General features: G+C 52.4%; 1 protein-coding gene across 2 annotated transcripts in view; it reads left to right on the forward strand.

Annotated features, from left to right (window-relative positions):
* Nucleotides 1–13,003, forward strand: part of DDX31 (DEAD-box helicase 31) — a 73,059-nt gene extending 60,056 nt beyond the window's left edge. The window contains exon 20 of one of the 2 annotated variants that reach the window (XM_069582103.1): nucleotides 11,426–13,003. In XM_069582103.1, the coding sequence (XP_069438204.1) occupies nucleotides 11,426–11,462 (37 nt within the window). In that variant the 3' untranslated portion in view covers nucleotides 11,463–13,003. The remainder of the gene's footprint in view (nucleotides 1–11,425) is intronic. The other variant, XM_069582102.1, reaches the window with a different exon arrangement.
* The last annotated feature ends 2,809 nt before the right edge of the window (nucleotides 13,004–15,812 follow it).

Consider the following 15,812-nt stretch of genomic DNA (forward strand, 5'->3'; position numbering starts at 1 on the left):
GGTCTTGTTTTTGCTGTTTGAATGGAGCTTTGCCATCTTCAGTTGTAAAGAATATAACCAGTCTGATTTCAGTATTAGTATTGACCATGTGGTGATGTCCATGTGTAGAGTCATCTCTTGTGTTGGTAGAAGAGGGTGTTTGTTCTGACCAGTGGGTTCTCATGGCAAAACTCAGTTTGCCTTTGCCCTGCCTCATCCTGTACTCCAAGGCCAGACTTCCCCTCTGCTGTATACACGGTAATGTGTACATTTCAATGCTACTTTCTTAGTCTGTCCCACCCTCTCCTTTGTGTATCTGTTTTGTATACAGCAGTGTTATCTGTTTATCCCAAACTCCTAATTTATCCCTCCCCTGCCTTTCCCCTTCGGTAACCGTAATTTTGGTTTCTACTTTCTGGGAGTCTGTTTCTATTTTGGAAGTAAGTTTATTTGTATCATTCTTTAGATTCCACATAAAAGTGGTGTCTTGGTATTTTGTCTTTGTCAGACTTGCTCATTTAGTATGGTCATCTCTAGATAACATCCTTGTTGCCGCAAGTGACGTCACCTCATTCCTCTCTATGGCTGAGTAGTGCTCCTTTGTAAATGTCCGCATCTGCTCTACCCATCCCTCTGCCAGGGGACACTTAGGCTGCTTCCATGTCTTGGCTACTGTGGCTAGTGCTGCCATGAGCATTAGGGTCCATGCGTCTTTTTGAGTGAGAGTTTCCTCCCATTTTTCATCTTTAAAGGCCTTTGCTCTGTTCTTCTCTGATTCTCACTTGTTTAATAACTGTTAATAACCTGCAAGAGTTACCATGTTGAATCTACTCTGGTATGAGAAGTTCTTGGGGCTCAGATGGTAAAGAATCTACCTTGCCCCCATCAGCCATCTCCTTGCCCTCCTCATTCCTTAAACGCTGATTGTGTCATGCAGTGATGAAGGGGCTGGGTTTTGCCCACACGGGCATCTTGGTTGGATCACTTACCATTTCTGGGGATCAACCAGGTGATGAGTACAAAGCCTCAACACCATGTCTGGGACTGGACTTGGGCGCACTTGTGGATATGCTGACCGGGATAGGAGTGCTGGTTCTTCCCGCCGGCCTACATGACACTTAAGTGTCCGTGGAGCAGAGAGCGTGAACGTGCCATTCACTGCCAACCTTTTAGCACCTTGAACTTTGCTTATCAGGAAGCACCTTGAACACACGAGCTGGTGCCTGCAAGACAAACATGAAGACACTGCAGCTGCATCTCCCTGCAAAGCAATATTCTCATCGTTAGGAGCAGCTTGCCTGCCAGTTTTTATGTGGCATTTACAACCTCCCTAATATCACTTAATTAGCTGAAGGCAATCCTGGAATCTTGCCCACTGTGAGATTTCTCTCCATTTCGTGGAGCCAGTTGTCATTCTGTCAGAAGACAGATCGGCCAGACGTGAGTGCAGAGGCTGGAGCGAGCCCACCTTGGACGCATGGGGTATCTCTCTGCCCCCAGTCTCAGGGCAGTGTCTTGCTCTGCTGACCCATCTCCTGGCCCCTCTGGCCTCCTGGTGGTGATGGTCTCTTCCCTTAGCTCCCCAGCACCATCTGCCATGAATCCCCGCAACTGCACTGCTGGAACAGTCCGCTGTTGAGTCTCCTGTGGCCCCTGTGCTCCCTGCTGACCGGCGCTCCCCTCACCCCATCAGCCCCTTGCTCCTTCCAGTGTTTCGGTGAGGTCTCCGTACTCTTGTGATGAGAACACACCCTGGCTTCCCGCAGCCCGGCTGACACCCCTGCTCCCTCGTGCTCCTGTTGGGCCTTTGCCCAGCGTGCTGCAAGCCTGGGCCTCTCCCCTCTCCTTTTTGCCTTCAGGCCTTCGTCCATCCTGCAGGGAAGCCTTCTCTGGCCCGCCTGCCCAGGCGGACACCTCACCATCCCTCAACACGCTGCCGTCGCCACAGCCCTCCGCCGTCTGTGGTGTCTGCATGTGTGGGTTGAGCCTGCTCCTCCTCTGCCCCCATGTAGCTCAGGGTGGAAACTCTGTCTGGTTTTTCTCATCACTGACCTGGCACGTAGTAGGTGCTCGGGAAGTATTTTCGAATAGATGGCTGGAACCTCAGAGCCTGAGAGGAAGACAAAGGGAAAGAGAAGAGAAGAATTGTTGCTGCGTGGGAACCAGGCAGATGCTTCTTAATTGTTTCATGAGCCCAGCAAACAGCAAATCCTGCTTTTTGAAGCCCCGACCACTCCTCGGCTAGTCTGTCCTTATAGAACAAGCACACAGTCACTTTCGTCATAGCGTGAAGCAGTCCCAAGAAGGACCAAGCTTCTGGCCCTGTTTGCCTGATGTTGCAGTGTAGGAGGCATGGGGACTGACCTGCAGAACGTAGAGACGAGTGGGTTTGCAATGGCGGCCTCCACCAGCCTGGACAAGACCAGAGCAGATGCCCCGTGGAGGGTCAGTTCGCTGGACCTTAGCCTGAAGGAAGTGTGGAATCCTGAAGAGTGAGATGGAAGTGGCCCTGAACTTGACTGTTAAACCTGGAACATCTAGACCATGTCAGCCCCTGGGAACCTGGAAGAGTGTGTCTTCAGAACAGGTGATGGGGTATCCCCAAGACAGGAGGGCAGTGAGGAGCTCGCCACGTGAACCTGTGGTTTAAAGATGAGTTAGGATTAAGATTTTATTTTCTTGGGTTCCAGAATCACTGTGGATGGTGACTGCAGCCACTTGTTTCTTTGAAGAAAAGCTATCACAAACATAGTGTATCAAAAAGTAGAGACATTACTTTGCTGACAAAGGTTCGTACAGTCAAAGCTATGATTTTTCCAATCCAGTGGTCATGAGTGGGTGTGAGAGTTGGACTGTAAAGAAGGCTGAGTGCCAAAGAACTGATGCTTTCAAATTGTGATGCTAGAGAAGAGTTGAGAGTCCCTTGGATAGCAAGGAGATCAAATTAGTCAATCCTAAAGGAAATCAACCCTGAATATTCATTTGAAGGATTGGTGCTGAAGCTGAAGTTATAGTGTTTTGGCCACCTGATGCCAAGACGTGACTCATTGGAAAAGCCCCTGATGCTGGGAAAGATTGAGGGCAGGAAGAGAAGAGGGCAGCAGAGGATGAGATGATTGGATAGCATCACCAAGTCAGTGAACCTGAATTTGAGCAAACTCTGGGAGATAGTAAAGGACAGGGAAGCCTGGTGTGCTGCAGTCCGTGGGGATGCAGAGTCGGACATGACTTAGTGACTCAACAACAATGATTAAAAGAGAATTTTCACATAGAACCTGGGTAAGCTGTACAGGGTGTAGACAAGAGTATATTCTCCCAGCCTCTCTGTCAAGGGCAGCCTTGAAGCCTACACTGGATTGTCTCTGGGACAATTGTACGAAAAAGAAGCCTCCAGACTGAGACACAGGGCAGGACCAGCGCTGTCGTCGGTGACTGGGCCGCTTCTGGGCGGAGAACCCAGGTACACTGTGGTCGCTCAGGGATGATGTGTTTACTGGGTCCTCGGTCATCTTCACAGGCAGCCCGGCAGGCTGAGCCTTGCAGGCAGGGCTCTGCAGAGAACTGGCCCTCCTGCTCTCAGCACACTGCTGCGGCCGTCGGTCGCCCCCTGCCCTCCGCTGCAGCCCAGCTCCATGTGATGACAACTCTGCACACCCGCCCCTTTGCATCTGGCCCTTGCTTCTACCCCTGTTTATTTCCTACCTGACACCGTGCAATTACCAGCTCTCTGCCTCCTCATGGAGCACACGCCCCCTGGTCCCCACCAGGCTAATGAGGCGATTAGAGGGATTTCATGGTGACCCTGCGCTTCCTCCGCACCTGGGTCACCTGCAGACAGCAGGAACCATGGGGCACACTTTCAGGCAAGCAGTCCGGACTGACAAGAAAGAGCAGGAACCCAGCCAGCTTCTCCCGGGAGGCTGCTGGGATGGCCGCATTCACCGTTGGAGCCTTCCTGGCGCGGGAACCAGGAGATGTGGCCGGCCCAGCATTCATCAGCAGACGCCAGACAAGCCCTCGTGCAGCAGAAGACACAGCCCTCCATCGCCTTGTCCTGGCTTAAGGCTCCCCTAGTTCAGACCGACGGAGAAGTCAGGAGGGAGCACGCCGGTCCCACAGTTCTCCACGTGCTGCTCACACAGCTTCTGTTCCCCTAAAGGCGACCACTCCCCTCCTCTCACCTCTCCCCACATTCCTTGGGCTCCTTCCCGTCGCCAGCGTTCCACGTCCTCTCTGCTTTTACGACCCAGAGCCTTTCCGTCTGGTTAGGGCCCACACAAAATGCCTCCAGGTCTCTTTCAGAGGTGACCTGTCTGCGTTGTGGTCCTGAGGTTCTGGCAGCAGTCTGAAGCATGGAGGGATGTCTTACCCACCGAACAGCCCAGAAGGGGGACGTGGTTTGAGAACCAACATCCCAGGGTGTGGTGTGTGGCTCTTTGCCTGTGGGTTTTCTGTTCTTTGCTGGTGACAGCAGCATCTCTCCCAAGGGCACCTGTATGCCCTTGGCTGTGTAGAATCTGTGCGCGTGGTCTTGGTGACGTCACGTGGCCCCAAGTCTGGGTGACCCCAGAGCCTGCGTGCCTGGTGCTTTGCTGCCTTGCATGCACCCTCAAGAGCCTTCTGGCTTCTGGAGTCAGTACTGGGCTGAGTAACAGGTAGATGGATTCTGTGAAGAGTGTTTTTTCCACGTGAACAGATAATTCTCTGTGTAACAGAAGTAGACTTGGCATGAGAGGTGTTTTGGTGCCTGTGTGGAAGGATTTGATCTGGAGCCAGCAGAGCAGCGACCCTTCCTGGAGTGAGTTGGAGATGCTTTCTGCTCCTGAGACAGATCTTTGAGAAGAGACAGCTGCGGGCAAGATGTGGGTCCGACTTTTTCTCTTGTTTCCTTCCCAGTCTAAGCAGAGGGTGCAGGGGAAAGGGGCTGGGTTGGATGATCAGCTCGTGTGGAGTGTGGGGAGAGATGACAGACACGCGGCGCCCAGCCAGGCTTGGAGTCGTTGTCCAGTAAATGCTGTTCCCTTCCCCCTGCCCGCTTCTCTCCGAGCCTGTGAACAAACAGTGCAGGCTTCACAGACGCGTCCTGAACGCTCCCGCACGCCCGCGCCCTGTGCCGTTGGTCACAGTGCTCCTTGGTCTTCCGTAAGGCCTGTGTTTCCAGCTCCTGGTGGAGGTAGGGTGCTCACAGCCTCCAGGGTGGACCCTGCTCACTAGTTGGGGCTCCTGAAATAAGCCCAAAGTGACCATTTTCATCTTCCACCTTTTAGTCTCTGAGATTGAAATGCCAAATGTGCATGGTTTACAAACAGAACAGTCAGTGTTGTTCTCACTGATCAAAGCTGCCCCGGGTGCGCGTGACAGTGCGCCAGGAGTCTGATGACGCCCCTTGCCTGCTCTCTTCTCGCCGCTGATGACAGTAGCGCTTCCCGAGTGCCTTCATGATCGGTTCTGATACTTGCTTTAGTTCGTTGGTTCGTTTCATCCTTTGAGAGTAAGCAGACTGGCACTGGGAGAGCTGGATGCCTTGAAACTCAGAGAGCAGGTCCCATGGCCGCTGCAGGGTCCTCCCCCACCCGTGGCTGCCCCATGCCTAGCCCGGCATCTGGGTGGCTTTTCTCTCCCCCCAGGTTCTTTTCAAAATCTGGCTCATCCAGCTGCCTAAACATGTAGTAGAGACCGGCCAGCCCAGAGAGGAGGGCGGTCACGTCTGTCACCGCAGCCAGTGGTGACAGCGGGGGTCACGGTTGCCCACGTGGCACTCAGCCCCAGCCGGGCTCCCGCAGAGCCATGGGACTCCTCCTCTGGTCCTCCGTGTCCTCAGGTACTGTCCCTCCCCAGAGCAGGGCAGGGTAGGGACTCACACCCAGGCCTCCTGGCATCACACTGTAGCTTCTCCCATCCTTGGCATCAGGTCCGCCCCGCGGTTCAGGTGGAAACTCCTGGCAGCCTACCCCCTGCCCATGTGCAGGTGTGACGATCCAGACCACCCACCTTCTCTGACCCACCAGCAAGCCCTCCAGTGGCCCCAATCTAGGGTCGCCTTTCAGCGAGCCTATCTTTCCGGCCTGCTGGGGTGTTGTGGGTGTCCTGGCATCCGTTGTGTTAGCCTCCCTGCTGGCTTCCTGTCTGCAGGTGTGATAAACACACCTCGTAATGTCATGCAAGTCACTGATAATAGTGTCAAGCAGGACAGGCCCAGAGGGACTGGTCCCGGAATCCTGCCCCGAGCTCATCTGTCTCAGGCAGTATTCACGGGATGCGGTCACACCAGCGCCAAAATTTCATCGTTTCCGTGTCCAGCCTGTGCTTCTCCATCTTGACAGTTTCACAGAGAATTAGACTTTATAAAGCGTTGTTTTCCCTTCACACAACCCCTACCACACCCCGTAGAGGCCTTTCCTGACATGTAAGGAATCTCAGCTTAGAGGAAGCCGCCGACTCTGGAGGGCCGTCAGGGGAGGGCATGCTGGGCCATCAGAGTCCTCGGCTGCATCCTGCTGGGACCCGTGGAAGGTTTCTGGCACTTGGGTAACCCTGAAGCTCCCCACACTTCTGGGGTTCTCACTCAGGGTGTTACTCTCAGGCCCTGGCTATCCCTGGGCATTGTCTCTGTCCCCCTTCCAGCATGGCGCCTCTCCAGGCAGGCGGCAGGGCAGGCCGGCATCTCCCTACTGATCACCTGGGACCTGCACGGCCTGACACCTGCCCGTGCCCGGCTCCTCGCGGGGGCCGGCGCTCAGGGGTGAGGCTGAGACCCACTTTTCTTCCATCTCTGTGTCCACGAGCCACTCAGGCACTTTGCTGGGATAGCATGTACAGCCCTAACAGGGCTCCCCTGGAATGCAGTGTCTTCTGGGGCCCTGGAGTTTTACAGACGCTCGAGTTGGTTTGATCCTAAGATGCCGCAGAGAAGGCATCCTTAAGACAGGCTGCCCACCAGTGCCTGTCTCTGCCAGAACAGAAGCTGGGGTTGAAGAGCCTGATGCCCTTCCTTCCCTTCCGTGGCTGTCAGAGGTCTGACAGTGTGTGTTCCTTCAGTGTGCTGACCTTCCTGTCCACACTAGCGGATTCTGTGCCTGAACGACTTTGTTGCACATGGAGGGCTGCCTGTCACCTTCTCCCTGGAGTTATCAGTCACTCTCACTGTCACCAGAGAGCCACCCAAACCCCCTCAGATTCGGGGCCTTTCTTCATCCGCAAGGGTAGGGGCCAGGCAGGAGGGTACAGACCTGGAGGCGGCCTCAAGCCATCTTTTCAGTGGCTATGACTTGACTTGCTTCCGTATTTAGGTTTGCTGACCACCCCCGTGGTTCTTACCTGCCTGTGTGTTAATGTTTGGTGGGCCTGTTGCCCGGCCAGCTTGCCAGCATCACCATCACCATTATCATGTACTCTCTAAGTTGGCCAGTAGAGAGTGTTCTGAGAGTCTGAAGGAGTGTTCTGAGAGTCTGAAGGAATGTTCTAGAGGGAGATTTCAAGACCATGGGGAAAGAGTTCTTGTCCAATGACTGTGGTAACTGGATAACTCTTGGGAAGAAAAGGTTGAATTTGCCACATCCTACCGTAAACCAAAACAAAATCTAGATAGAATTAAAGCAGTGGAAAGTGAAGTCACTCATCGTGTCCGACTCTTTGTGACCCCAAGGAGTGTAGCTTACCAAGCTTCTCGGTCCATGGGATTTTCCAGGCAATAGTACTGGAGTGGATTGCCATTTCCTTCTCTAGAGGATCTTCCCGACCCAGGGATTAAACCTGGGTCTCCCGCGTTGTAGACAGACGCTTTACCGCCTGAGCCACCAGGGAAGTAACGTAAAATTAAAGCAATAGCAGGCTCAAAGAAAATTATTGTTGTTCAGTTACTAAGTTGTGTCCGACCCTTTAAGACCCCCTGGACTGCAGCGTACCAGGCTTCCCTGTCTACCACCAACTCCCGAAGTTTGTTCAGACTCATGTCCATTGAGTCAGCAATGCCATCCAACCATCTCATCCTCTGCCACCCCTTCTTCTTTTTCCCTCAGTCTTTCCAGCATCAGGATCTTTTCCAGTGAGGCAGCTCTTCGCATCAGGTGGCCAAAGTATTGGAGCTTCAGCCTCAGCATCAGTCCTTCCAATGAATACTCAGGGTTGATTTCCTTTGGGATTGACTAGTTTGATCTCCTTTCAAGAAAGACAGTATACTTGAATATTTTAAAAAGCTGGAATGAGGAAGACTTTCCTAAGCATGATCCTAAAGCTATAAAATGTAAAGTTTTGAGAGACTAGACAATACATAAAAATGCATTGTTATCCTCTGATGCAATTTACAGTTCTGTCCTGCAAAAGCATGCCATGTGTGTTAGACTGACTTTTTACCTAGGATGGTTGTCTCTGAATTTATTGGTGCTGTTGGGAGAAGGTCCTGAGAGCTCTCCTTTTCAATGGTCATCCTTGCAGGCGTATGGATTTCCTAATTAGGCTGGATTTCACCTCATTGGCAGTGGAAGTGGCATCTGCCTGTCCTGCTGGGTAATCCAGCCTGGTAACGAGGGGGGGTTATCCAGCCTTCACTACAAGGGAGTTCCCTGTGGTTAGATAAACTGATCTGTTGCTTGGTAACCACGGGATTACTCCGGTGGATGCTCAGGATGCCCACTTGAGAGGGGCTTGGGTGTTTGGAGGGCAAGGAGGGCAAGAAAGTTGGCAAGTTTCTGGGAGAACTGCAGCTTGGCAGGAGAAGGAGCCGAGGCCCCATGCACCCGTCGTTTCATCTTCCCATCTGTACTTCGCCCATTCGGGCGTTGGGCCCCAGAACAAAGGAGAAGCAGGCGGCGAGCCGGCCGAGTGAAAGGAGGGTCCCGTCAGGGTGTCTCCTGACAGCAGGGGGAACCTGTGCAGGGCTGACCCTGAGGCCCTTCCTCCCGCAGGAGAGGACCCAGCCTGGAAGGCAGGACCCCCTGTTTGCTCTCTGGACAGTCACTCAAGAGCTGGAGTTTGGGTCTCAAGTCGGAAGAATAGTGATTAGAGTAAAATCATAAAATAGCTAGGAAATGTTGAGATCATAACCTCAAGACAAGCACATCCGACTTCCTGCCAGCATCTTCTGCCTCAGTCAGGGTAGACTCGGAGACCCTGAGAAATGTTCCTGATCAACGCACCACTTGCCCAGCAGAGGTCACCCTCCAGAGCCCCAGGCCTGGATCAAGGGTAGGAGCCACCCCCAGGTCACCTTCCCAGCCCAGGCCTGGCTGAGTTTGTCAGCCAGGAAGGACCGATCTCCCATGACTCGGAGGCAGAATGAGGGGGGACCTCGGGGGTGGCGTGTGTATACAGTTACGCGTCACACTGTGTGTGTGTACACACTGGTACATCGCAGCGTGTGTGTGTGTACAGTCACGCATCACTCTGTGTGCGTGTACAGTTACGCATCACTCTGTGTGTGTACGTGTGTATACACTGGTATATTGCACGTGCGTGTGTGTATACAGTTATGTGTCACTGTGTGTGTGTGTCTGTGTGTATACACTGGTACATTGCACGCATGTGTGTGTGTGTATACAGTTGTCACTGTGTGTGTGTATACACTGGTACATTGCACGCGTGTGTGTGTATACAGTTATGTGTCACTGTGTGTGTGTGTCTGTGTGTATACACTGGTACATCGCACATGTGTGTACAGTTACGCATCACTCTGTACACTGGTACATTGCACGCATGTGTGTAGTTATGCATCACACTGTGTGTGTGTATACACTGGTATATTGCACGTGTGTGTGCATACAGTTATGCATCACTGTGTGTGTGTATACACTGGTATATTGCACATGTGTATGTGTACAATTATGCATCACTGTGTGTGCGTGTGTGTGTACACTGGTACATTGCACACGCGTATGTGTACAGTTATGTGTCACTCTGTGTGTGTGTGTGTATGCACGCGCACGCATTGGTGCATCGGCATGGCCTCTGATGCCAGGTCTAGAGCCCAGTGGCCTGAGCACAGGCGGCTGCTGAGCCCCTGGGCTGGAAGCGGGCCGCATCCTTGCTCTGCGCCCGGGCTGCCAGCAATTAGCGTATTAATCCCTGTAAGATGCCGGTTATTTATGTTGCCTTAACAGTGGCAGGAGCCAGCATCGGAGTGGTAGCGCTTAGGCTGCTGGGAGGATATTTTGACTGAAATTTTGCATATTTTGAAACTCGGGTTGTTACATTTAAAATTATACACGATGTGAATACCTGGCTTCAAACAAGAGGGGGAGAAAAAGCATTCCTTCCTGTCAGAACCTTTCCAGTCTGTCTGTCATGTCACCTGACTAAAAATAAACCGCACGTCCGGGAACTGGCAGCATTCCGTTTGGAACACGCTGGGCGCATTCAGCAGCAGGCCCATTTCCCACTGCGTGCCACCCGCACATGAGCCCCGAGGGTGGACGGACCTCCACCAGGGCCCGGGGGTCAGAGCCACTGCCCATCTGAAAGGGTGAGCCCAGCACTGACATCAAGACCCCAGAGTCGGTCCCAGCTCCCCTGTGGCCTGGCGGGAGTCTCTTGGCCCTCTGGACTTCAGCTGCCCTGGTTTTAACTGTGGTTGTCTGCAGCCCACGTGCCAGCCACCAGCCAGCACTCCATATGTCTTATTCTCTTTCATGTTCACAAAGCCTGTGAACTACATTTCAGGGATCGTCCCCATTTTTCAGATGCGGAAGCCCAAGTTCCCCGTCGATGTCATTCAGCTAGTGAGTGACAGAGCAGGGTTCCAGGCCCGGACCCCCCCTTCACGCTGCAGCTCTCCCCTCACAGCTGCCCCTGTCCTCCGGCCTCCACCCACATTGCCCCACCGAAACATCCCTGTGAGGCGCGAAGGCCTCCTCCGTGTCAAATCGTGGTGGCTTGTCATCCTTGATCCTGCTGGGGCCTCCTGTCCCGCCCGATGGTTTCATCCGGGACCTGCTGGTGGGAGGAGCTCAGGCTTGAGTCCATGGCCCGTGTGTGCATCGGGCTTACGGTCTTGGGGCGGTACTTGCCCTCCTCCGGCCTCAGTTTCCTTGTCTGTAACGTGAGATGGTGACCGAGCCTGCCTTGTGGAGTGACAGTCCTCCCCCGGCCCGCTCTGACCTCCTCACCACGCCCTGTCCTACACTGACACACAGGCGTGTTGCTGCAGACGCCTGACCCTTAACCGTAGGGCACTGTCCGGCCTCGAGTCTTCTTCCCCGCACAGGTTGCCTTTGCATTTCTCCCCGTTTGTGACAGTGGAAATGTGACTGGCATGGATTGAGACCCCCGCCCCCCACATCGCATGCACCCCGCCCTCTGCAGTGTGAGGGTAAAGGGAGACGGTAGCTTTAACCTAGTTACAGACTTTGTAATCACTTTACCGGCACAGTATTGGTCTCGTAGTTAATTCCTGGGCTTTGAAGGAGTTCTGTTGTATTTATTTTCAGTCTGATGTATCCTCTGATTTTTACAGCAAAGGGAATGCTGTCGATGCAGGTAGCAGAGGGTAGCGTCTGCCTTCTTTTGGAGCCTGCGCTGTTGCCACCTCAGGGTTGAAGGCACCATGGGCACAACAAGATGGACCCTGTTGTTTTGGATAAAATCCTGTCTTAAGCATTATTTTACTGTTCAGTTTTCATAATCGTTTTTTCTGTGTACGATTGAACTTCTACAAATTTCCCCCTCTGATCTTCCGATCAAATAAATGATGAAGCGGCTGCCTTTTGAAACCAGTTACTAGGATTCACCATCTGCCATTGATTTCCAGGCTTCGGGACTTTCCGTGTGGGTCGAGTCCATCCCTGGTGCAGATGCTGCACCGCCGTCTGCCCAGGCGCACCTGGGTGTGGGACTGTCAGGGTCAGAAATGATCTCTTCCGTCAGGGAAGAGGTGTCGGTGGCAGGCACCGCAGCCCCCACCAGCCTCCCAGCCGGGGCCGCAGGAGGCAGCCGAGGGCAGGGGCTCCCAGGCACTGGCGTGCAGAGTGCTGTGAATTTCAGGGCCGGTTTTCCCCCCACCCTTTGGCAAACTGCTGTATCATACACCTCATTCGCCATCAGAGTGTGAGTGTGTTTCATTCTTTTCTTTCCGTGAAAACAACACAGAACAAAGCCTCACTTTTAAAAATGCCATGATATTTTGCCACCGTTATGAAAATCTGTCAGCAGCGTATCTAATCTTGCGGTGCATAGAATATCAAAACAAGCGCTATTGAAGGGATTGTACTTCTGTTAATACAAAAATGTCAGTTCCGCACTCTCGGAACCAGCTGCCATCCGCCTCTTCCCAAATGGAAAAGGAAAAAAGAGAGAATAATAAAGTTTCCTTTCTCCCCCCTCCCCACCACCCCACTGTCGCTGCTCCCCAGGCCTGACCTTCAGAGGAAGAAGACCCAGAGTAAGCAGCGCCTGGCTGAAATCTTGCGTTCCGAATATGCCAGTGGGATGGAGACCGGCGGCGCCAAGGTCAGGAAGCAGAACACGCGCGGGGGGCCGGCCAGCCAGCCCCGTGGCGCCGCCCGCACCCCGGGCCCAGCCTCCGAGGGAACAGATTAAACACAACCCCCCTCCCACCCCAGGCCTCCCGGAGGGACGGGGAGACGTCCCAGAAAGTATGTTAACCTCTGCCTGCACAGGGACGCCTGGAGTGGGCGTCCTGTTCTCATCAGGAGCCCTGTGAGAACTGAGGGTGCCACCGCCACCCCCTGCAGACCCCTGCCCCTGCGGGGGCAGGGGTCAACAGAGGGTGGATTAGCTGATTACCCTGCCTTGTGTAAGACCCCTCTCAGATGTATTCCATCACTGCCCGTAGATCACATGAGCACTTAATCACTTAATGTAAATCCTGACGTCCTGCGGCACCCACCCGGAGGGGATCCTGCCTGGTGGTGCCGTTCTGAAGAAGTTTCACCGTTCACTTTAAGCTGCCCTCTACACGTATGTTAGCCTGAATTTTGTAAAACAGGATTTTAAAAACTGGAATTGGTAGAGAAAAGCCTATCAGATCCTTTTCTTGATGTATACAAATGCTTTATTAAAAAGGACCAAATGAGCTTTTGGTGTGGGTCACAAATGCCTCCGGGGTCTCAGTTCCCGCGTATGCAGGCAGCTCTGAGCGCCCACGTCACACTCACCTGCTGCTCTGTCCTTCTTGTCAAGGGGAAAATGTACTTTCTTGGGACTAATTGATTTACTGTTGCCTTTTTCTAGTTTGCCTTTGAAGTCAAAAGGCACCGCTGTCCTGAGCGTTCTCTTCCATCTTGCGCTCCAGAAAGGCTCGGGGTCTGTACTGTGGCCCGGGCCACAGCTGCCCCTCCCCCATTGTGTTTTCTGGGAGGTCTGAAGGAGAACCCCCCGGGTCGTATTGATTTCCCAATAAATGTAAGATTTGGGCGGGGTAACTCCAGTGGCCCAGGAGAGGGGAGCAGAGCCTCCTGGCCTTCTGTCCTCGGGCAGTACTGTCTCCACCTCTCCTCTTGTTCTCTCCCCCATTCTCTGAAGTTACTAGCACAAGTGTGGAGGCCCCCCTAGCCCCTCCAGAGCCATGTGAGCTCAAGGGCCCGGCGAGGATGGTGAGCGTTACACAGGCAAGTGGTCTGCAGGAGCCATGGGGAGGGGAGGCCTCCTGGCCTCCACCCCTCAAGTGTAAGGTGAACATGGCTGGACATCCCACCAGAAGGGACGTGTCCTGAAGGTGAGGGTGAGTCTCAGAAGCCCTGGCCCACCAGTGCAGGGAAATGTGACCTCAGAGACTTGGCTGTCGCATCGGAATTAATAGGGGTCTTTGGTGAAATCTGTAACAGTGATAATAAATAAATACACTTGCACACACGCCATACTGACTGGGTAAATCTGCCACCTACTTTTTATTTCCATATGTGAGGGTCCACAAGATTGGGATGAGAAAAGGGGGGATCAAACTTTGTCAACAAAACCCAGCTGTCTGAGAGAGGGTTAATGCCAGTGATCTGGAATGATCAAAGAGAAACTCTGCTTTGCGCCCCCCCCCCCCCCCACACACACACAAAGTACTCATTCCATGAAAGGAGGACTCTGCCCTGGGAGCGGGCAGAAGTGCTAGGGCCCTGCAAAGCATTTAGGTGACTGTAATTTTGAGATCTAAACTTCCTCTTCATGTGCTGAGACTTAAGTGAAGGTTTCTTGCCATGGATGCTATCCGGGCCTGTTTCTAAGTAGAATCAATACATTACCCCCAGTTAATAAAGAAACATGGATTTAGCAGATTTAGGGTTAATATTATCTAAATTTAAATAACCTTAAAATAAATCTCTTTCTCTCTTATTATGGCTCTTGACAGATTATATATTTCAGGCATCAATTAGGGAAAGCTTTAGCCTAATTCCACTATACATATCCTAATTTTGTGTGTATTTCTAATCTTGCTCTTTTTCTAATTTCCCAAACTTACCTCTTTCTCTGTCTCATAAACCTGATCCCCATATTTAGAAGTCAGAATCTGGACATTTCATGGAATGTTGCAGCCTAAAGCTTTTTTCCCTCATGGGCTTGTAAAATGCTCTTTTTTAAAATTCCAGACATCTTCATGTTTGGAACCCTGTGGGCTGCACATCTTCACAGGGGCCCCCATTCTCACACACTACAGGGCAGAGAGCCCTCGGTGAGTGATTAAGGAAGGCCGCGCTGATGCAACGCAAGCGGCATTTTCCACTTGCAGAGAAGCGGAGCCAACCGACTCAGAGCAAAGGACATTCTGACAAAGCCTGGTGGATTCCTTTGATTTTTTTTTTTTTCTTCCCCACTGTGGTGAAGGGAGGTGAGATTTAGGGAAGAGAGAAGAGTCAATGAGAGCCCGTAAGGCAGGTATATCCAAATGGCTAGCACCCTAGGTATTTAGCACTTAAGCCCTTCAGTGGAAAGTCAGCGGAAGCCATTAGAATCCAGCCGTGGCTTCCAGGAGACAGAAATTTAAGGCTCCCCCCCCCCCTCCACTGGAGAAGTTGTCCTCCTTGCAAAGGGCGCTCCACTGGTCTTGTTAAATTGCCTGCGTGACCACGATGCCTTATCTCTTAATCTGCTCCACCAGAGGAGAAGTTCAGAGCAAAGCCTTTCAGCATGGAGGCGGCTGAGCACCCCTTAAAATCAGCTCGACTTCTAAAACAGGCTCGGAAGCCTCGCAACAAGACTGCTAGGGGAATCTCGACTTCTTTTCAGCTCTGTTGCCCCTGCTCCCCTGGAGTCTAGGTTTCTAAGCAGGGTGGGGGTGGGTCAGTGGAGGCGCTGAGCCGCTGCTTTCTCAGTGCCTCTTCTATTGTCTTGCCTGCTGGGGGGCTCACACATCCCTTCTTTTTTTTTCTATCTTAAGGGAGAGTTCACCCAGCCCCCGGGGTTGGGAACAGAGAAACCGATTTAGCCTTCTAAATGGATGAAAACCGAAGCCCACCTCACTGCGGAGGTTGTAAAGTTATTATTACAGATGGGAAGTGCAGGACAATTTAAAATACTGTAATTATAAACTTGTCGGGGAGCCTTGTTCTTCATTAGTGTAAGATATGAAATCAGCTTGGAGGTACAAGGACGATTACATAGTTGGGACTGTGTCTGTGATTTACACGGCCGCTGTGTAAATGTAAGGGTGGTTGCTCCAGTCTATCTCCTTCCCTTGCACAAAATGAAAAGCACACCAGTGCAAGTTGTCCTTTGATAGATTTTTAATATGATTTTAAAGAGTTTTGTTTGGTCTCATTCTTATTCAATGAGATTAATTTAAAGCACTTATCCCCTGGGTTTAAGTCAATCCATGTAGGATTTGGGCAGGGTGTGTTGCGTGGGGGTGGGGGTTTGTTTGCAGGAGGCTGTGAGAGACTTCTTTCCCACTTCAT

This window comes from Ovis canadensis, chromosome 3, assembly GCF_042477335.2.
Source record: "Ovis canadensis isolate MfBH-ARS-UI-01 breed Bighorn chromosome 3, ARS-UI_OviCan_v2, whole genome shotgun sequence".
In the NCBI taxonomy this organism is placed as follows: domain Eukaryota; kingdom Metazoa; phylum Chordata; class Mammalia; order Artiodactyla; family Bovidae; genus Ovis; species Ovis canadensis.